This window comes from Rhinopithecus roxellana, chromosome 18 (assembly GCF_007565055.1).
Source record: "Rhinopithecus roxellana isolate Shanxi Qingling chromosome 18, ASM756505v1, whole genome shotgun sequence".
NCBI lineage: Eukaryota > Metazoa > Chordata > Mammalia > Primates > Cercopithecidae > Rhinopithecus > Rhinopithecus roxellana.
The window spans coordinates 97,941,085-97,960,017 of NC_044566.1; the positions used below are offsets into that span (position 1 = coordinate 97,941,085).

At 43.6% G+C, this 18,933-nt stretch overlaps 1 protein-coding gene and 1 pseudogene across 3 annotated transcripts in view; one reads left to right on the forward strand and one right to left on the reverse strand.

Moving 5' to 3' along the window:
- The window catches only part of ABCC4 (ATP binding cassette subfamily C member 4), a 292,989-nt gene that overhangs the window by 121,738 nt on the left and 152,318 nt on the right, over positions 1-18,933 (forward strand). For both annotated transcript variants that reach the window (XM_010358905.2, XM_010358906.2), the window contains exons 12-14: positions 9,681-9,775; positions 9,979-10,065; positions 17,125-17,221. In XM_010358905.2, coding sequence (XP_010357207.2) covers positions 9,681-9,775; positions 9,979-10,065; positions 17,125-17,221 — 279 coding nt within the window. The remainder of the gene's footprint in view (positions 1-9,680; positions 9,776-9,978; positions 10,066-17,124; positions 17,222-18,933) is intronic.
- LOC104658803 lies at positions 3,430-4,910 on the reverse strand (annotated as a pseudogene). Its single transcript, XR_747491.2, has one exon. The product of XR_747491.2 is annotated as a ribosome production factor 2 homolog pseudogene (transcript).

The following is an 18,933-nucleotide window of genomic DNA, read 5'->3' on the forward strand; positions in this document are numbered from 1 at the left end:
GAAAAGGCCACCACAGACTGTCACAGGTGTGATGCAGAAGGTTTCCAGCCAGGTTTGCGAGGAATGAGTAATTTTGCTTGAGCAATGGCTGGAGTATCATAGATTCTATCTATGAGGTGAGTAATATTTGCTGGTGATTTGGACAGAGAAATCATTGCTTGTTTAATGGGCTGTTTCTTCCTCTTGGGCTATTGTTAATGAGAGATGATGCATTTTCAGAAATGATGTTAAGTTAGCAGTAATGAGCTAGCTTTTTATTGAATAGTATATACTGTATAGGAATAGATGGGCTAAGGCAAGCTCCTAGTTATTCAGATTCCACCAGGTGTTAACTTTTTTGCTCTGTCTCACACACACTCACACATATGCGCACACAAAAGTGTATGAAGTTTTAATCTTTTGCCATGGTTTCCCAGTGCCTTTGCTATTGCTATCCTCATTTTGTTTATGTTTTTGACATTGCTAGCCTAATTTTTTTAAAGTAAAATTTTCACTTTATTCGAAGTTGGTACAGAATTGCTAACGTTTCCCTAAAATAATTACTATACTTTGGCTTGTCCTGCTCTGGTGTCCCCCCACTGTCCCCTGCTTCCCGAAGATCCATTTTAGAGAAATTTTGCAGAAATAGAAGGTCCAAGTAGGGGAATATACAAGGTGATTTCAGTGTGTTGCAGTGAGTGGAGTGTACCATGTTTTAGGGAATTGAGAAACAGATGGCAAATTTGGCAAGTTTTCCCCCACTGGTAGTTACAGTTGATAACCAAGAAACTGCTGAGGACCAGGCCCCGGAGATAGGAAAGATGGTGCCATTTTTCAGTGGAAGGCTGGCACTTGGCAACCTGGGCTTGTCTTTCAGCTCTTTTCCTCCATCATTTCTCTATGACAGGTTAGAAGTGAGGTCCTTGGACCAACATAGAGCTTTCTTGGGAAGGCTTTGTTGCTCTTTACATATTAATCTGTCAGTTTAAAGATAACCTAGTAGTAAACTCTAGAATTTAAGAATGATTTATTCCATAGTAGGCTGTGGTTTCAAGAGTTGAATGTTGCTTATGGCTGGGAAAGTGGAGGATGGGAGAGATGAAATGAACTGTGTGAAAATGAAATGAAATGAAATGATCTCAGAGAGATCAACTGAACATTTGCAGTTCAAGTTCAAAGCCATACCCGCCTAGCTCCAGATTCCATTTCCCCTCTGCCAGGCCACCTCTCAGTTGAGAGTGTTTATAGGGTAGAACGATTTTAACAGTTACGTGATTGATAAAAAGGTAGAATGTGGGACAAAATGTTTTTCAAGCCTTCCGTTTTTACCTGTTCAGCTTCTGGTACCCACATGAGACTCCAGGTCCCAGGTGATGCAGCCTTGCCTTGCTCCTCCCCACGTCAGAAAGGCTCTGGGGGAAAGCAGGGGTTAGGACAGTGGCTGCCACTGAGCTTCTTTCATAGCCACCTTTGAGGACTGGCCCAGTAACTCGGACAGTGTCCCAGGCACCTGTGGGCTTCTGTGTGGCAGGCAGACTCCAGTGGCAATGGGGTCCCCTCGGGGCTGGGCTGCATGGTGACTTCTCGGTTCCTTCCTGGATGTGTGTAAGCACGGACTGCTGGCCCCCGTGCATGGTTCCATCCTTGGTAGGACGGTGGGCCTCCAGTGGAGAAGTCGAACAGAGCAGGAGGCTGCCCAGCTTTGTCATTTGCTCGCTGTCACTTTGGTTTTTTTTTTTTTTTCTGAGATGGAGTCTCACTCTGTCACCCAGGCTGGAGTCTAATGGTGTAATCTCGGCTCATTGCAACCTCTGCTTCCCAGGCTCCAGTGATTCTCCTGCCTCAGCTTCCTGAGTAACTGGGATCACAGGTGCATGCCACCATGCCTGGCTAACTTTTTTGTACTTTTAGTAAAGATGAGGGTTTTGCTATGTTGGCCAACTGGTCTTGAACTCCTGACCTCAAGTGATCCACCTGCCTTGGCTTCCCAAAGTGTGGGATTATATGCATGAGCCACCATGCACGACCAGCTCGGTGTCACTTTGGACGTGTCATGTTACCTGCCTTGAGCCCTTGATGTCTCTGGTGCGAAATAAGGACATAGGGTGAGGTGGTTTCCAAGAGGTTTTGCTACCGTTCTCAACTGCCATTTATGACTGTTTAGCAGGGGACTGGCAAGAAACCAGGGGTCCTCTTAATGAGTTACGAGACCATTTGCTAACTCCTTTTCAAATCCACGTGTCAATGGTGGGTGTAAGATGGCCATAGAAATAGCAATCCTGGAATTATTTTGGCTTGTAGGTACAGAGATTGCGTGTGTAATCAAAACCTGCTAGACAGAAATGGTCCTGGGTGTCTCCGGTGGTTTGCCTCTGTTTCATTTCTTATTAAATCGGGGAGATACAACAGGTTTATAAAGACTGCAGGCAATGTCTGTAAAATGCAAACATGCCAGGTTTTTGCTAAATAGTAGCTATTGCCCTTTTCTCTAAATCAGTTAATAAGATAAATAAACGATTTTGCCTTATACACTTCCTCATTCCCCTCCCGGCCACCCTCCCCTGCAAAAAAAAAAAAAAAAAAAAAAAAAAAAAAAATAGTCCTAGAGGAAAAAATAGGAAATAACAAGAATGCTCAGATATATTGATAACAACTAGATATATTGTACTAGATACAACTGAAGTAAATTTATAAGTTCATTGAGCTAAAAATATCTTTTAGATAAAATAAGATGGGAAGCAATAATTCACATTTAGCAGTATTGGTTTAGGCTAATTACTTATTCAAAGTGATATCATAGCAAATGACAGGGCATACCTCAGGAAACAACATAGTAATGTTAGATATGTAGGTGGGTAGTGGTTAAAATCCTAGGCCTTGGAGCCAGACAGCCCTGGGATTGCGTCTCAGTTCCTCTTTAGTAGGTGTGTGATTTTAGCTCATCGTCTGAACCTTAGAAAACCTCAGTTTGGTCATCTGTAAAACAGAGATAATAAACTATTCACCTCATAGGCTATTGTGAGGATAAGATTTAATCATGGGCCGGGCGTGGTGGCTCAAACTTGTAATCCCAGCACTTTGGGAGGCCGAGACGGGCGGATCACGAGGTCAGGAGATCGAGACCATCCTGGCTAACCCAGTGAAACCCCGTCTCTACTAAAAAATACACAAAACTAGCCAGGCGAAGTGGCGGGCGCCTGTAGTCCCAGCTACTCGGGAGGCTGAGGCAGGAGAATGGCGTAAACCCGGGAGACGGAGCTTGCAGTGAGCTGAGATCCAGCCAGTGCACTCCAGCCTGGGCGACAGAGCGAGACTCCGTCTCAAAAAAAAAAAAAAAAAAAAAAAAAAAATTTAATCATGAACTTAAAGCATCTGGTTACTAGGCACATAGCAGGCCTTCTTCTTCTTCTCTCTCTCTCTTTTTTTTTTTTTTTTTTTAACCTTTCAGAGATCTATATTTTCAGCCACAAAGCTTAAAATCTCAACTGTCAACTAGTAGGATTTACGGCAAAATAACAAAAGTAGAAAATAAAAATCAGGTTGTAGATCTATGTTGGGAAAGGAGGTTAACTTTCCAGGTAGTTCATATTGAACGTGTCTACACAGCTCCTGCAGGTCATTTCTGCTTTCTATGTCTTCCTTTAGCTAAGGCCAGAAATTCAAAAAAATTCCATTGGTTATGGAGATCCCTCCTCTCCCACCCATTCACCCAATGAGAAAGAAGAATTTGTGGAGGGCAGGGGATATCACAAGAGAAAATGGCACACCAGAGTGTAATGTCTCAAATAAAAGGCTTACTTTACACTTAATACTAGCATATTACTGTTCATAATATTGTAAAATTATCATGTTATAAAAATATATAATAAGATCTCATAAGAAACTCTGAATGGGTTGACGCTTGATAATTCTCTTAAGTAGAACACAATGAAACAGGAGTGGCTGGCTAAGTTCCATCAATTTTTTTTAACTCTTTTTGACTTTTTCTCCTGGTCTTCTGTTATCCTTTCTGCAGGTCGCTTCTTCAACCCCTTCATTTTCCTGGTTTGTAGTTTGCTTAGGTCTTGCTTCTGCGTATGAATCCTTCCATAAGTTGTACCAAAAGTATCATGGGAGATATTTTTCTTCTTATTTGGCTTGGGAGCTTTTGGCATTTTCATAGATAATTTATAAAGGTCATCGGATGCCAGGTGTGTCCTCCTCAGAACCAGATCCAATGAGGGTCCCCTCTCTTCCAATTCAATCTGTGGTGTTCTGCAACCAGATTTCTTCAACAGCAACTTATAGCTTCGAAAGTAAATCTTCCCATTCAGTGCAGTGAAGTGCAGAACATACTCTAATCCAGCCAGGCGGATATTTGATACTGTGGGGCCTCTGAAGAAATCAATAAGAAGACTTTGTAGTCTTCTATGACCTTCTGTTACATCAAAATCATCACCAGCAAATATTAGCATGGGTTTTGTTCCCTCAGGACATTTACTGTTCTTAATGTCTTTTAGAGAGATGAAATTCTCAATACCTAATTCAGTCATGTCCAGCACATGGTGGTTATACATAAGACCTATTACTAGATTATTTGGCTGCTTCTTGTTATGGGAGCCAAACATGAATAAAGAACAATCTGACTTCTTTGAAAAGAATTCCAGTGATATCTGATCTTCAAAAGGTCTTGTAATATTTTTCTTTTTATACAGTACACCATATGGTTTTTTCAGTGCATACACATCTTTAAGTACTTGTGTCACTGTTGCATTTGCATTTCCCCCTTTAATCAGCATGGCATTTTTAATATTTTCATTGAGTTTCGGTTCTCTCTTCTCAAGGAATCTCTTGGCTCTTTTCGTTTTGAGCTTTACAACTCGATCCAGAGTGTCCATCGCTACTGCTCCCTGCAACTCTTAACTACATGGATGCATGTGCACCCGGCGATTAGCAGGCCTTCTTCTTAATTATAAGAGCCACCAATTTTGGGTGAAATCACATGAAATGTGACATGCTTGAAAGAATGTATCTGAGTATATAACTTCCATTATTTGAATTGATATTTATATAGGAGTTCTATACATAGTACAGTAAATAAGTCAACAATAAAAATATTGTTACCCTAATAGATGCAATGTATTAATATTATGTCACCCTTTGCATAGTTTCTTTTAATCCTTGAGCACTTTTAAGAAATGAGTATCCAAAGGCATGGAATTGATACATTTGAGTTCAATGTTTTTCTATATAGCTCCCTTGAATATACGCACCCCTTTGGGGTACCCACTATCTTATACTTTCTTATATTTGCCACATTCCTGCCAACTTGGACATTTTCTTTTTAGATTGCCTTGACAATCATAAAATAACTGTTGTTATGCTTTTTTTTTTTTTTTTTAATCTCTCAGTTGGGAGAACCATATCACTTCTTTGTGACATAATAGGAAATAAATGCTGAGGGCCGGGCGTGGTGGCTCACACCTGTAATCCCAGTACTTTGGGTGGCTGAGGTGGGAGGATTGCTTGAGGCCAGGAGTATGAGACCAGATACTGTCTCTATTTTTTTTTTTTTAAAGCTGAGTACAAAAGGGATACAATGAGGTGAATCTAACTAGGGTGACTAAGTGGACTGATAGTGCTGTGTATGGATAGAGAGCCTTCGAGTTCTGAGTTGTTTCAGTATTGCCTTTACGTATCTTCTAGTAAGCACTTGGGGAAGCGTGATATGAAAGGGCAACAGGCTGGGAACTGAGATGAGCTTGGTTCAGACTCCAACCTTCCTTTATTAGCTGAGAGTCCTCAGACCAGATACATGCTTTCACTTCGTCTCTGTCTCCTCATCTGTAAGTGTGGTCAGTACTTACTTGGCAGGTTGTCAGGAAGATTAGAGATAATACCAGACGTCAGGAACAGTGGTTGGTGCATAGCTCTTACATCCAGGAGCTGACTCATGGAGCAAGACACTGAGTACACACATAAACATTAAGTGACAGAATACGGCAGGTCCTTCCAAAGAAATATAAACAAGGAACCTAGAAGAGAGAGTGATGTTTTCTGATTGAGGGAATGCAGGTTTGTTTCATAGAAGAGTTTGAGTTGGGCCCTGAAAGAAGAATAGGATATTGATAAGCTATGGTAGGAAGGGCCGGTCCAAATGGAAGCAAATTATGGCCCAAAGCTGGAGAGCCCTGCTCTCTGACTCTGGAACCTGCTTCTTGTGCTGGGGCCTCAGGCCTGGCCCCTGTGACCGTCCCCACAGTGTCCTCAGTGGTCTTTCTGCCTTCAGTGTCACCATGGTTGATGTGCATATGGTAGGATTCTGGTTAGATGGCATCAAACCCACATAGCTACATCATGGTTTTTCTCTAGTTTCTGTGTCTGCATTTCAGTAAAGGTGGTGGTAGATTAATTGGTTAATTTTACTGAGCAGTACCTAATGTGCATAAGATACCTTCCTCCCATTGGGGGCACTTCTGCTTTCTGCTCAACTGTTTCCCTTTAACCAAACTAGAAAATCATGGTTAGGAAATTAGCCTGACTCAGATTGTACTTCAGATCCTTTGAAATATTTTTCCTATCTGAGGCTTGTCCATAAATAGTTTGCCAAGTCAACAACACTCAAGGTTGTTGTAGTACTCAAAGGGCTGCTACCAGGCATGGGGAGAGAGCTCCTTTCCTATTCCCTATCTGCGTGAAATGAGACAGGTGTTTTGAGTGTCTTTTCTAGAAAATGGCTAAGATTGCTGTGCTACAACTTGATGCTGTTTTGAGAATGAAAACAAAACAATGTAAAATCAAGGCACAGAAACTTAACACATTATATGAAGACAATCAGCAATGGAATGAGGCCAAGTAAACAATGTGTGTTTGTGTTTGTGTAGAAGGCTGGAACCCTGTCTTAAAATGGTGCATTGTCTTTTTATGAAAACTGAAAGGAAGAGGTAGTGTTAACTGGTGCCTTGTCTTTTTTTTTTTTTTGAGTTGAAGTTTCACTCTTGTTGCCCAGGCTGGAGTGCAGTGGCACAGTCTCGCTCACTGCAACCTTTGCCTCCCAGGTTCAAGCGATTCTCCTGCCTTAGCCTCTCAAGTAGCTGGGATTACAGGCATGTGCCAACATGCCCGGCTAATTTTGTATGTTTAATAGAGATGGGGTTCACCAGGTTAGCCAGGCTTGTCTTGAACTCCTGACCTCAGGTGATCCACCTGCTTCGGCCTCCCAAAGTGCTGGGATTACAGGTATGAGCCATGTGCCCGGCTACATTGTCTTTTTATGAAAACTGAAAGGAAGAGATAGTGTAACTTCTGAGCTCAACAAAGAGATAATGTGAAATAATGAATTTTCACAATGGGGCACTTGCTATCTTTCATTTGATGCCATCTGGTTCAGATTGGAGTATTAGGGGACTCCTGTGTGTCTTTGTGGGCTGCCAGGGAGTGGGTTCCAATGGAGATACTATCTTTTTTCCATTTGGTGATGTACTTTATTTGTGAGATTCATGCTATGAATGGGGTCCTGCTGTTGGTTTGATCAGAAAATATGTCACAGTCATCAATAGCAAATTATAAAGAACTCAGATCCTTTTTCCACTTAGTTCATACACTTACTTTAGATTGTTTCAGCATTCTATGAGTTTATTAATTCTTGTTTCTCCAGGACATTTTGTAAAAGAGATAAAATGAGAACTTAGGGAGGTCAGAGGACTTACTTGTCATGGAGATCTCAATGTGCCATTTGCTTTGTCTCCCTGGCTTTGTCAGAGTAGAGACAAAGAAGTGACACCTTGATCTGTAAGAGGGCTGTCTCTGTAGTGTCCTAGGTTGATGCTTATGAAGCTCAGTCAGTACCCAGCGATCTTCTCCACACTTTGTTTATGCCAGGATCTGTCTAGTGATAATTATAGGCCATCCAAGTAAAGTTTTCTTTTTTTGACAGAGTCTCTCTCTGTCCCCCAGGCTGGAGTACAGTGGCGCGATCTCGGCTCGCTGCAAGTTCCACCTCCCAGGTTCACGCCATTCTCCTGCCTCAGCCTCCTGAGTAGCTGGGACTACAGGTGCCTGCCACCGCATCTGGCCAATTTTTTGTATTTTTAGTAGAGATAGGGTTTCACCTTGTTAGCCAGGATGGTCTTGATCTCCTGACTTCATGATCCACCCGTCTCAGCCTCCCGAAGTGCTGGGATTATAGGCGTGAGCCCCTGCGCCCAGCCCCAAGTGAAGATTTCTAATGTAATGTCATGTAACTTAAACCTGATCATTATCCTGTTATTTTCAGGGATGTTCTTGTCATGTTTTTTTTAAAAAAAGTATTACGCTTTGTCAACTTATTTCTTAAATAATTTTTAAATATAACTTTGGCTGGATCCTCAAATAAAAACTTGTTATCCTTCCTAGCTTTTGTTTTTTGGGGGCTTGCATGGAACAAGAGTCTACTTCGTGCATCCAGTCTGTGCAGTGTCTCATGAGCACACTGCTCCTTTCCCTTTGGCTTTTCCTGGCTGGGCTGCTCTTTCTGCTCTTATTTTTTGCAGAGTTTTTCTGTCAGTCTATTGTGATACCTTAAGTATCACTGTGAAGATGGGGCAGGTGTTATCCCTTCTCTGAGAATGGAAAGCTAAGGTAAAAGTCAGCAAAATGGCTTGTGAAGACACCGTTGTTCCTTAATAACTCCCATGTCTTTATGCTGACAGCCCTCACAGTTGGGTCTCCAGCACAGACCTCCAGACTCACTTATCCAGCAGCAAGTCAGGATTGCCGGTCAGCATTTCAGTTTGGCCATAATCAACCTTTTGCTTTTATCTCTTAAATCTGCATCCCTCATTTCTCGCAGCTCAGTACATGGTAATCCTGCTCTTCCCTTGTCTTATCCCAAAACCAACGCAGTCCTGCTCCTTTTCTATCAAAACGCACACCCATCTCATCAGCAGAGCCTATAGGTGCTACCTTTAAAATTTGTTCAGCACATGACCACTGATGTTTGCTTCCCTGATCCCCACTCTGGTCCCAGCTACTGTTGTTTCTTGTCTCAATTATTGCCTTGATCAGATCACGTCCTTCCTCCTGTTTCCCTGGGTGTGAGCCCTTGGCTTCTCTTGCCTCTGTCTCTGGCCTCCCCTGTCATCATCCTATGCTCACAGTTCTGCCGGCATCCGTATTGCTGTTCTGTGAGCACCTTGGCCACGTATCACCCCATGGCTTTTGCACTTGCTTATTCCTCTATGTGGAGCAATCTTCCTGCACTCTGTGCCAGCCAGTCCATCCCCTGGCAGGTCTCTGCTCAGACCCCCTCCATCAGAGCCCTTGCTGACCTCCCTGTATGAAGTGGACTTTCCCTCTGTCACTCTCTGTCTCCCTAAGCCAGCGTCCTTTTCCTTCTTAGCATTTATCACCTCTTGCATTTGTGTCAATCTTTTATTGTCAGGTCACTCACTGTGGAAACTCTTTCACTGCTGAATTCACAAGGAGTTGGTGCTCAAAATATTCCTGTTAAAATGGCTCAGTGCATAAATGCTATGAAAAGCTACAGCATTAAAACAGATAACGTGCCCTGATGGTATATTTGATAGGTTCAAAGTTACAATTCAGTTACTATGAAATATATCCATTGCTATTGATCAAATACTTGTTATTTCTGAAGAACTAATGTGCAAAGTTTAGGATAACAGAGGGAGAACATGTTTTAAGTCTTTTTTTTCCCCGCCTTCTTTCCTTTGTCCATACAGGATTTACAGCTGTTGGAGGATGGTGATCTGACTGTGATAGGAGATCGGGGAACCACACTGAGTGGAGGGCAGAAAGCGCGGGTAAACCTTGCAAGGTAAGTTGCATTTCAGCAGCCACTATGCAGTTGTCTTTTGTGCTGCTTCTAGTGGTGGTGAGCACATAGGACCCACTTACTGTGTATTGCGTCCTGTGTGAAGCACTTTCTTGGATTATTCTACTGGCACTTGAATGAACATCCTAGTTGTTGAAAGTTGTCATGTTCTGGGTGAGAGTCTGATATCTCTTTATATTTTCTAGAGCAGTGTATCAAGATGCTGACATCTATCTCCTGGACGATCCTCTCAGTGCAGTAGATGCGGAAGTTAGCAGGCACTTGTTCGAACTGTGAGTTTGTTTGTGTCTAAGTCATTTCTGCTTTCCCAGAGCCATTTTGAGTTGGCTCAGGAAAGCCTTTATGGCTTTCAGCTTGTCCTGCTCTGGTGTTTCCCCTCCCCCTCCACACTGTCCCCTGCTTCCCTGAAGATCCATTTTAGAGAAATTTTGCAGAAATATAAGGTCAAGGTAGGAAAATATACAAATGATTTCAGTGTGTTGCAGTGAGTGGAGTGTACCATGTTTTCGGGAATTGAGAAACAGATGGCAAATTTGGCAAGTTTTCCCCCACTGGTAGTTACAGTTGATAACCAAGAAACTGCTGAGGACCAGGCCCCGGAGATAGGAAAGATGGTGCCATTTTTCAGTGGAAGGCTGGCACTTGGCAACCTGGGCTTGTCTTTCAGCTCTTTTCCTCCATCATTTCTCTATGACAGGTTAGAAGTGAGGTCCTTGGACCAACATAGGGCTTTCTTGGGAAGGCTTTGTTGCTCTTTACATACTAATCTGTCAGTTTAGAGATAACCTACTAGTAAAATCTAGAATTTAAGAATGATTTGCTCCATAGTAGACTCTGGTTTCAAGAATCTAATGTTGTTTCATGGATTCTTACCAGAATGAACACTGAAGACCCATGTAGGCCTGGCTTGCCTTTGAAACTAGTTGTCTAGAATCTGGCTTCCCTCCCAACTCTTACATGGTGTTTCTGGGATTTGCTTTCTTTGGCTCTTGCTTAGACACGGAGCCATGGAGGTAGAATGACTCTGGAATCTTTTCTGTATATTCTGTAACCTCATGTGTGCCGACTGACACTTCCTATGTAGTCTAGACTGGCCTTTTTGAAAGCATTGTGAACTGGTTTTTCTAAAACAGCACCCACATCTGCCCCACAGTCAGCTTCCTGTTTTTCACCTTGTTAAGGCCAATGAGCCTTTCCCACTCATTGTAGCCCTTCTGTGCGCACTGAGGTAGATGCTCCTGCAGGTGTTACTGCGTGAAACATCTTTGCTTGCAGAGGACGGCAGTCAGCCACAGAGAAGATAAGCACCCATGCTGGGCTGAGTGAGAGAGAGAGACAAGTTCAGATTTCATTCTTGCCCATAAGGAATTTGTCTCTGCAGGGATTCAAGACTAAGTGCATGGGAAAAGTTCAACAGACCCCAAGGCTTAGGGAATTTCAATATAGGACAATATGTTTTATTATTATTGTTTTCTAAGATAGGGTCTCGCTTTGTTGCCCAGGCTGGAGAGCAGTGGTGCAATCTCGGCTCACTGCAGCCTCGACCTCCTGAGTTCAAGAGATTCTCCTGCCTCAGCCTCCCAGGTAGCTGTGACTACAGGCTAGCACCACCATGCCCAGCTCATTCTGTGTTTTTTTGAAGGGAGGGGGCTTTGCCATGTTGTCCAGGCTGGTCTCCCTATGTTGCCCAGGCTGGTCTCGAACTCCTGGGCTCAAGGGATCCGTCCCGCTTGGCTTCCTGGAGTGCTGGGATTACAGGTGTGAGCCCCTGCGCCCGGCATAGGACAATCAATTTTTTTAAATGGAAGAAGTGGGTAGCTGAGATTGGAAAGGTCACTGAGGGCCGGGCTTGGCTGGAAGTAGCCTGTGGTCCTGCAGGCTGGTAAGGGTTTATAGTGGCTGAGAGTAGGATTCAGTTTCTTTGAAAGAAATTGTAGAAGCAGAGGTGTGCAGACAGGAAGGAGTGAGGCTTGTGGGAAGGACAGCAGGCAGGCACCTGTTCCTGTGGTGGGGGATAGAGAAGGTACTGTGAAAGAAAGCTCTGGAAGTCCTGTGTTGGCCAGCCAGGGCTGCCCTCACAATGCCACAGGCTGGGGGGCTTACACAGTGGCAGGTTGTTTCCGCACAGTTCCGGAGACTGCATGTGCGAGATCAATGCGTCTGCAGGCGCGGCTCCTCCTGAGGGCTTTCTTGGCCTGCCGATGGTCGCCTTCTCACCCTTTGCTCCTCATGTCTCTGCATCCAAACCTCCTCTTCCTGAAGAGACACCGGTCAGATTAGAGTAGGGCCCACCCTCATGGCCTCATTTTAGTGTAATTACCTCTCTAAAGGTTCTGTGTTGGCCAGGCACTGTGGCTCATGCCTGTAATCCCAGCACTTTGGGAGGATGAGGCAGGCAGATCACCTGAGGAGTTCGAGACCAGCCTGGCCAACGTGGTGAAACCCCATCTCTACTAAAAATACAAAAATCAGTGATGGGTGGTGGTGGGTGCCTGTAATCCCAGCTACTCTGGAGGCTGAGGCAGGAGAATTGCTTGAACCCAGGAGGTGGAGGTTGCAGTGAGCCAGGATAGCGCCATTGTACTCCAGCCTGGGCAACAAGAGTGAGATTCTGTAATAATAATTATAATAATAATAATGGTTCTCTGTTCCAATTCTAAGGTGCTGGGTGAGGGCAGGAACATAGGAACTTTGAGGGGAGCGTGGTTCAGTCCATAACAGGTCCTGGATAGCAAAGTGGAGACAGGGTTGGCTGTGTAAGAGTAACTCATCTCTGGGCCCTGGATTCCAGGGGTTTGGACATGAAGTCATCCACTGAGCATGGGGCTCTACGTGGGCTCCTGAATGTTTCCCCACCAGAGTGGTATGCAAAATGTGCCTGGTATGGGATGATGCAGTGGATGTGGATGGTGGTGATGGTGGCACAACGGTGTGCGTGTACTTAGCGCCGCTACCAAGCTATACACTTATAAAAATGGTATAAATGGTAAATGTTATGTCATGTCTATTTTTCCACAACCAAAGAAACGCGGGTGGCAGCATTGAATCTTTCTGAATGCAGAGTGAGGGATAAGCTGGCACTCGGCGTTGCCCCGGCACTCTGATCAGAGCCTTGTTTCCTGCCACCGCCTCCCTGTGCCTTGATGAATTTTCTATTTGGCCGAGAAGGGCCTCTGTGGCTTGCTCGAGTCTTGCACGAGTCCTCACCAGTTCTTTATCACTCGAACAACAATTCCCAGTGGGACACTCTTTTAGAGTCACCGCAGGGAAGGAGGAAGGTATTTTCATTGCTGAGTATCAGTGTGTGTATCGCACAAGCTCCCCCAAATTTTCTTTTGAACTCAGGAGGTATTTATAAAGTCCTCTTGCACCTTTAAGGATTAATGACTTTGGGTATACACTTGTTAGAAGCAAGCTTGTTAAAATTGTTGTTTGCTAATCAGAATCACATTCTTTGGGGAAACTTAGGACAGGGAGCACGAATGCAATTTAGGAAATCACTCAGCAGCAACTGGAGAATGTTCTCAACGAGTTAGAAAATTGGATTGAACAATATGCTCTGAAAGATGGCGGTTGTGTTGAAGCTTAGAAATGTGAAGTGTTTTGTATTAAAAGTGAATGAATTACACTTCTATTTGCCATTAACAGTTTTACTTTGATCATGAATATATATCGAGAGTTGTTAGGAGTTGTGTTTTACAACTATATGTTGCAAACACGAAGTGGATTTTATCACATACAAAAAGTGAGGGGCACTTCCATTAACAGATGCCAATCCGATTTGTTGCCAGCTATAGATGTGGTTGTATTCTAGAAAGCCTCAAATTCTCAGACCCCTGCCTCTTTGAGTCTTCTAATCAGAGCTCCTACACTGTTGCCTACCTATTTGTCTTAGTCCATTCAGGCTGCTGATTCAAAATAGCATAAACTTGGTACTCCATATAAACAATAGAAAATTGTTTCTACAGTTCTGGAGGCCAAGATCCAAGATCAAGGCGCCAGCAGTTTTGGTGCCTGGAGAGCGCTCACGCTCTGGTTCGTAGACAGCTGTCTTCTCACTGTGGAAGGGGTACGGCAGCTTCCCTGGGCTGGTCCCTTTTACTAATACCATTCGTGTTGGCAGATTCTCACGAAATAGGCCTCACCTCCTAATACCATTACATTGGTTAGGATTAGGGTTCAGTAGGAATTTGGAGAGGGCCACAAACGTTCAGGCACATCACTAGTTCACCTTCCCTCTTTCAGTTCCTCTCGGACCCCTGTACTTGTTAAGCTATGATTTTGTCCTCGAATGGCAAATTGCCCTTTGCAGTCCGCCCCATTCACCTTTCCAACCCTTGCCCACGCAAAACCAGTCCTCCAGCCATGCACACTTCTGTGGGGTGCCTGGAAGGAGGTGTGACTTGCTCACCTCTGCCTGTCTGTAAGGGTATAGTTCCTGCCGTTAGAGAACCAGGGATAGTATGCCTGGGCAAAAGAGAAAAATGAAAGACACAGATCCCACCTCCTGCCTGTCTCTTCTGCTCCTCGGAGGCCATAGCACTTTCTCTGTCTGCCCGCAGCCCTCAATGAGCTGCTCTTGATCCACCTATGTGTCCTTCCCCCCAGTCCCCGCACTAGACTGTGAATGCATGAAGGTGCCTTTGCACGGTGCGTTTGTGCCCCAGGACCATTGCACCTGCTGTATCTGCCAGGATTGCTTCCCCCAGATAGTCTCACGGCTCGTACACCACCTCCTTGCAGAGAGGCCTTTCCTAGCCACTCCCTCTAAAGTACAACCTTTGCCTGGCTGTCTCTTCATGGTTTACATTACTACCCAATAGTGTATTTTCTGTGTTTGTGTAGTGAGTGTCCCTACACGATGCAGGGTGTTGTCTGTTTGCTTGACCAGTGGATGTATCCTCGTCACTTAGAGTAGTCCCTGGTACTTCGTCAGTGCTTAGCAAATGTGTCTTAACTGAATGAATGAAGGTAGTGACTGTATCCCTCCCTCCCTCCCTACTTCCCTCCCTCCCTTCCTTCCTTCCTTGACAGAGTTTTGCTTTGTCACCCAGGCTGGAGTGCAATGGCATGATCATGGCCCACTGCAACTTCTATCTCCTGGGCTCAAGTGATCCTCCCCAGTAGCTGGGACTACAAGTGTTCACCCCCACACCCAGCTAAGTTTTGAGTTTTTTGTAGAGATGGAATCTCTCTATGTTGCCCAGACTGGCCTTGAATTTCTGGGCGCAAAAGATCCTCCTGCCTTGGCCTCCCAAAGTGCTGGGATTATAGGTGTGAGCCACTGCACCTAACCGACTGTATCTTTCTCACTTGTGTCACCTCTGACATTGTATGTGTCAGCTCTTAATGTTGTCTTTTTTTTTTTTTTTCCCCTTTTTGAGACAGAGTCTTGCTCTGTTGCCCAGGCTGAAGTGCAGTGGCACGATCTTGGATCAGTGCAGACCTCCTGGGTTCAAGTGATTCTTGTGCCTCAGATACTCGAGTAGCTGGGATTACAGGCATGCGTGACCACATCCACCTAATTTTGTATTTTTAGTAGAGATTGGATCTCACCATGTTGGTCAGGCTGGTCTCGAACTCCTGACCTCAAGTGATCTGTCTGCCTCAGCCTCCCAAAGTGCTGGAATTATAGGCGTGAGCCCTCGTGCCTGGCCTCTTACCGTAGTCTTTATATAGTATTAGTGTTAAATAGCTCGTTGCTAAATCAGTCACTTATTATTTGTTTGTTTTATGGCATGACTGGAAGATTTTTTACTCTTAAAAATTTGGAAAGTATTTTTTGAGATTTGCCTAAGAAGCATAATTTAGAAAAAATTTCAAGCCATCAATTGCAATGTTAGTGTAATTATTTCTATATCTCATCTATAATGGAAGATGCTAGGAAGAAAACATTTTGAAACCTTTGAGGTGGCTGATACTGGACATAGCACCCCATCAGATTTGATCATTAACATCTCCCTTTAGATATGTATATAAAAGGATTAATGGCAGCCAATTTTGAAATAAAGGGAAACAGTTTCATTGAAAGCTTTAGTACTAAACCTGAAGAGGGGTATAATAGGTTGCGAAACTTAGTTTTGAAATAAGCCAAACTAAGATACCTGAAAGGGGAAAAATTAATTGTTTTGGATGTAAGAGATGAAGTCATAGTTTACATATTTGCAGTCTGGAGTTGTGGTTCTGATCACAGGCGCTGTCTCTAAAATACTCGCTTATGACTTCTCAATCCTGAATTTCTAAAAGCAATGGCTGCATATGGGGAAGACTGGACGACAGGGCTAACACTTACTGAGCATGAGTTGTGTTCTTGGCCGTTGTTACAGATTAGTGCTTTTCTTTTTTTCTTTTTTTTTCTCTCCTTTTTTTCTTTTTGAGACAGGGTCTTACTCTGCCAACCGGGCTGGAGTGCAGTGGTGTGATCACAGTTCACTGCAGCATCAACCTCCTGGGCTCAAGTGATTCTCCCACCTTAGCCTCCCTTGTAGCTGGGACTACAGGTGTGTGCCACCACACCCAGCTAATTTTTTCTGTAGCTCCCAGGAGTCTGCATTTACAATGTAGGAGAACTTTGAGCAGGTACTGTAGAAAACAAACAAACCCCAGAAAACTTGATGGTTGAATACTGAGGTGGTTCTTATCTTTGAGCCATATGGTTTGGACTGTTTGGATTCTGTTCTTCCTTTTTCTTATTCAGACTGTTTAGGACTAATGAGAGAAGTTTTGCTTCCTGGATGAGACCAAGAATACTGTGGAGAGTCACACATCACTAGCATTTGTTTTCCTACCTAGTATTATTTGGGAAGAAGAGTCTGGCAAATGCACTCTGGCAAAAGTTACCAAGAATCTAAGCTTTTTTTGGGGGGTTGGAGGGCATTAATATGTGCATTATAAATTATCATCTCAGAAACCATCCAGGAAAAATGTCGTGTCATTACATGACCTTGATCTATCTTTCTCCCCTGCAGTCCTATACAGTAGTAAAATAATTAATGTATTAGTTAAGTCAGGTTTTTGAATCTCTATAATGTTCAGTCATTTTTTCATCCTGGAATATATGGTTAAACTAAGTTTTAGAAAAAAAAAAATCATACTTATTGCCTCCTTCCCAGACAACTATTTAGGATTTCTTCATAGCAAGGCTCATATTTGCTGCTAGTGGTTTTGAGGACCTAGCCGGCTTTATTGGCTTATATTTCTATTTAGTTTGTATTTAACATCTCGATCTCTGACTACTGTGTTGTCTTTGACTATGGTTTCAAAATGTATGTTTTTCAATGTGGAGCACCCCATTCGTGTGTGTTTTCACCCTGTGCCTTTTACATTTATAGGTGTATTTGTCAGACTTTGCATGAGAAGATCACAATTTTAGTGACTCATCAGTTGCAGTACCTCAAAGCTGCAAGTCAGATTCTGATATTGAAAGATGTAAGTAGTTTCTAGAGATCTCCTGAACTTGCAAGTACTCAGGTGTGTTGAATCCCCTTCTTCTTCCTGCATTTCATGTCGCTTTCTTCTCAGAGCTGGGATTAGTGTTTTTGAGTATTAACTCAAAAGACTTGTAGAAATGTCATTATTACATGCTAAGCCATATTACCGTAAAGTATGTAAATTGCTACCTCAAGATTACTACATTGTTAAAGACAATGATGCTAGTTTAATTTAGAACTTTTTGTTTACCTCTTCCATGACTTAATTCAAATTGTGTTATCTGGAAATTACAGATACTCAGACCTGTTTGTATCCATTTAATTGTCATGCATAGTTTGCCTAAAGCTCCTCTTCTATTAATAGCAGAAATGGCTGGGCACAGTGACTCACACCTGTAATCCCAGCACTTTGGGAGGCCGAGGAAGGCAGATCAAGAGGTCAGGAGTTCAAGACCAGCCTGTCCAACATGGTGAAACCCCGTCTCTACTAAAAATACAAAAAATTAGCCCGGCATGATAGGGCACACCTGTAGTCCCAGCTACTTAGGAGGCTGAGGCAGGAGAATCTCTTGAACCCGGGAGGTGGAGGTTGTAGTGAGCTGAGATCATGCCATTGTACTCCAGCCTGGGCGACAGAGTGAGACTCTGTCTCAAAAAAATAAAAATAAAATAATAATAATAATAGCAGCCACACAGGTGGATAACTGAGCAGTGGAGTGACATGGTTTGATCTGTGATTTTAAGAGATCCCCTTTGTTGTTTGCTAGGGGAGCTACAGCAGAAGTAATTTGAAGTCTTAGTAGTTCACAAGACAGAAATAAGGGCTTGGTCTAGTGTGTCAGTTTCCTAGAGCTGCCAGAACAAAGTGCCACACATTTGGCAGCTTAAAACAACAGAAATGTTTTGTCTCACTGTTCTGAGGCTGCAAGTCCAAAATCAAGGTGTCCGCAGGGCCATGCTCTCTCTGAAGGCTTCAGGGGAGAATCCTTCCTCGCCTCTCCCACTTTCTGGGGTTTTGCTGGCACTCACAGTTGATCCTTGGCTGGCAGTGCAGCCCTTTAGTCTCTGCCTCTGTTGTCACATGGCATTGTTGCTGTGTCTGTCTGGCTTTCTTCCTATAAGGACATCATTCATTGGACCTAGGGCCCACTCTAGTCCAGTATGACCTTATCTTGTCTTGATTGTATCTGTGAAGGTCCTGTTTCACAAAACAAAGGCCACATTCACGGGTAACAGGGTTTAGGATTTGAACATATCTTTTTAGGGGGTCACCATTCAACCAAGAAGAGCTAGCGTGGCTAGGGACATGGAAGTTAGTGAGAACTTCTCAGCCCAGTGGTGGTTTCATGCATCATTCCTTGGCTCGTTGCCTCTCGCCTCAGTAACCTGGTCCTTAACCCTTGCTCTGTTCCAGGCCCTGGTCAAATTCCTCATTGTAGGTCTGAAACCCCCTTAGTGTCTTCAAATGTTTTAATGTTTCTCCTCTCGCAATTTCTTAATAAAATGATGGAAGTAACAAAAATGAGTGTTAATTATATTTTATAAGATCTATGTGCACCATTCTCCAAGGGAGATAAATTTCACATTATTGCAACAAACGGGGTATATAATGATAGCAAAGCTCTTGCAAGTCTTTGTAAGTCCCTCCTTGCTGCTTAAAGAACAGTGAGGAATGTGTCTCCACTGAAGTCCCAGCAAGTGAATTCTCAC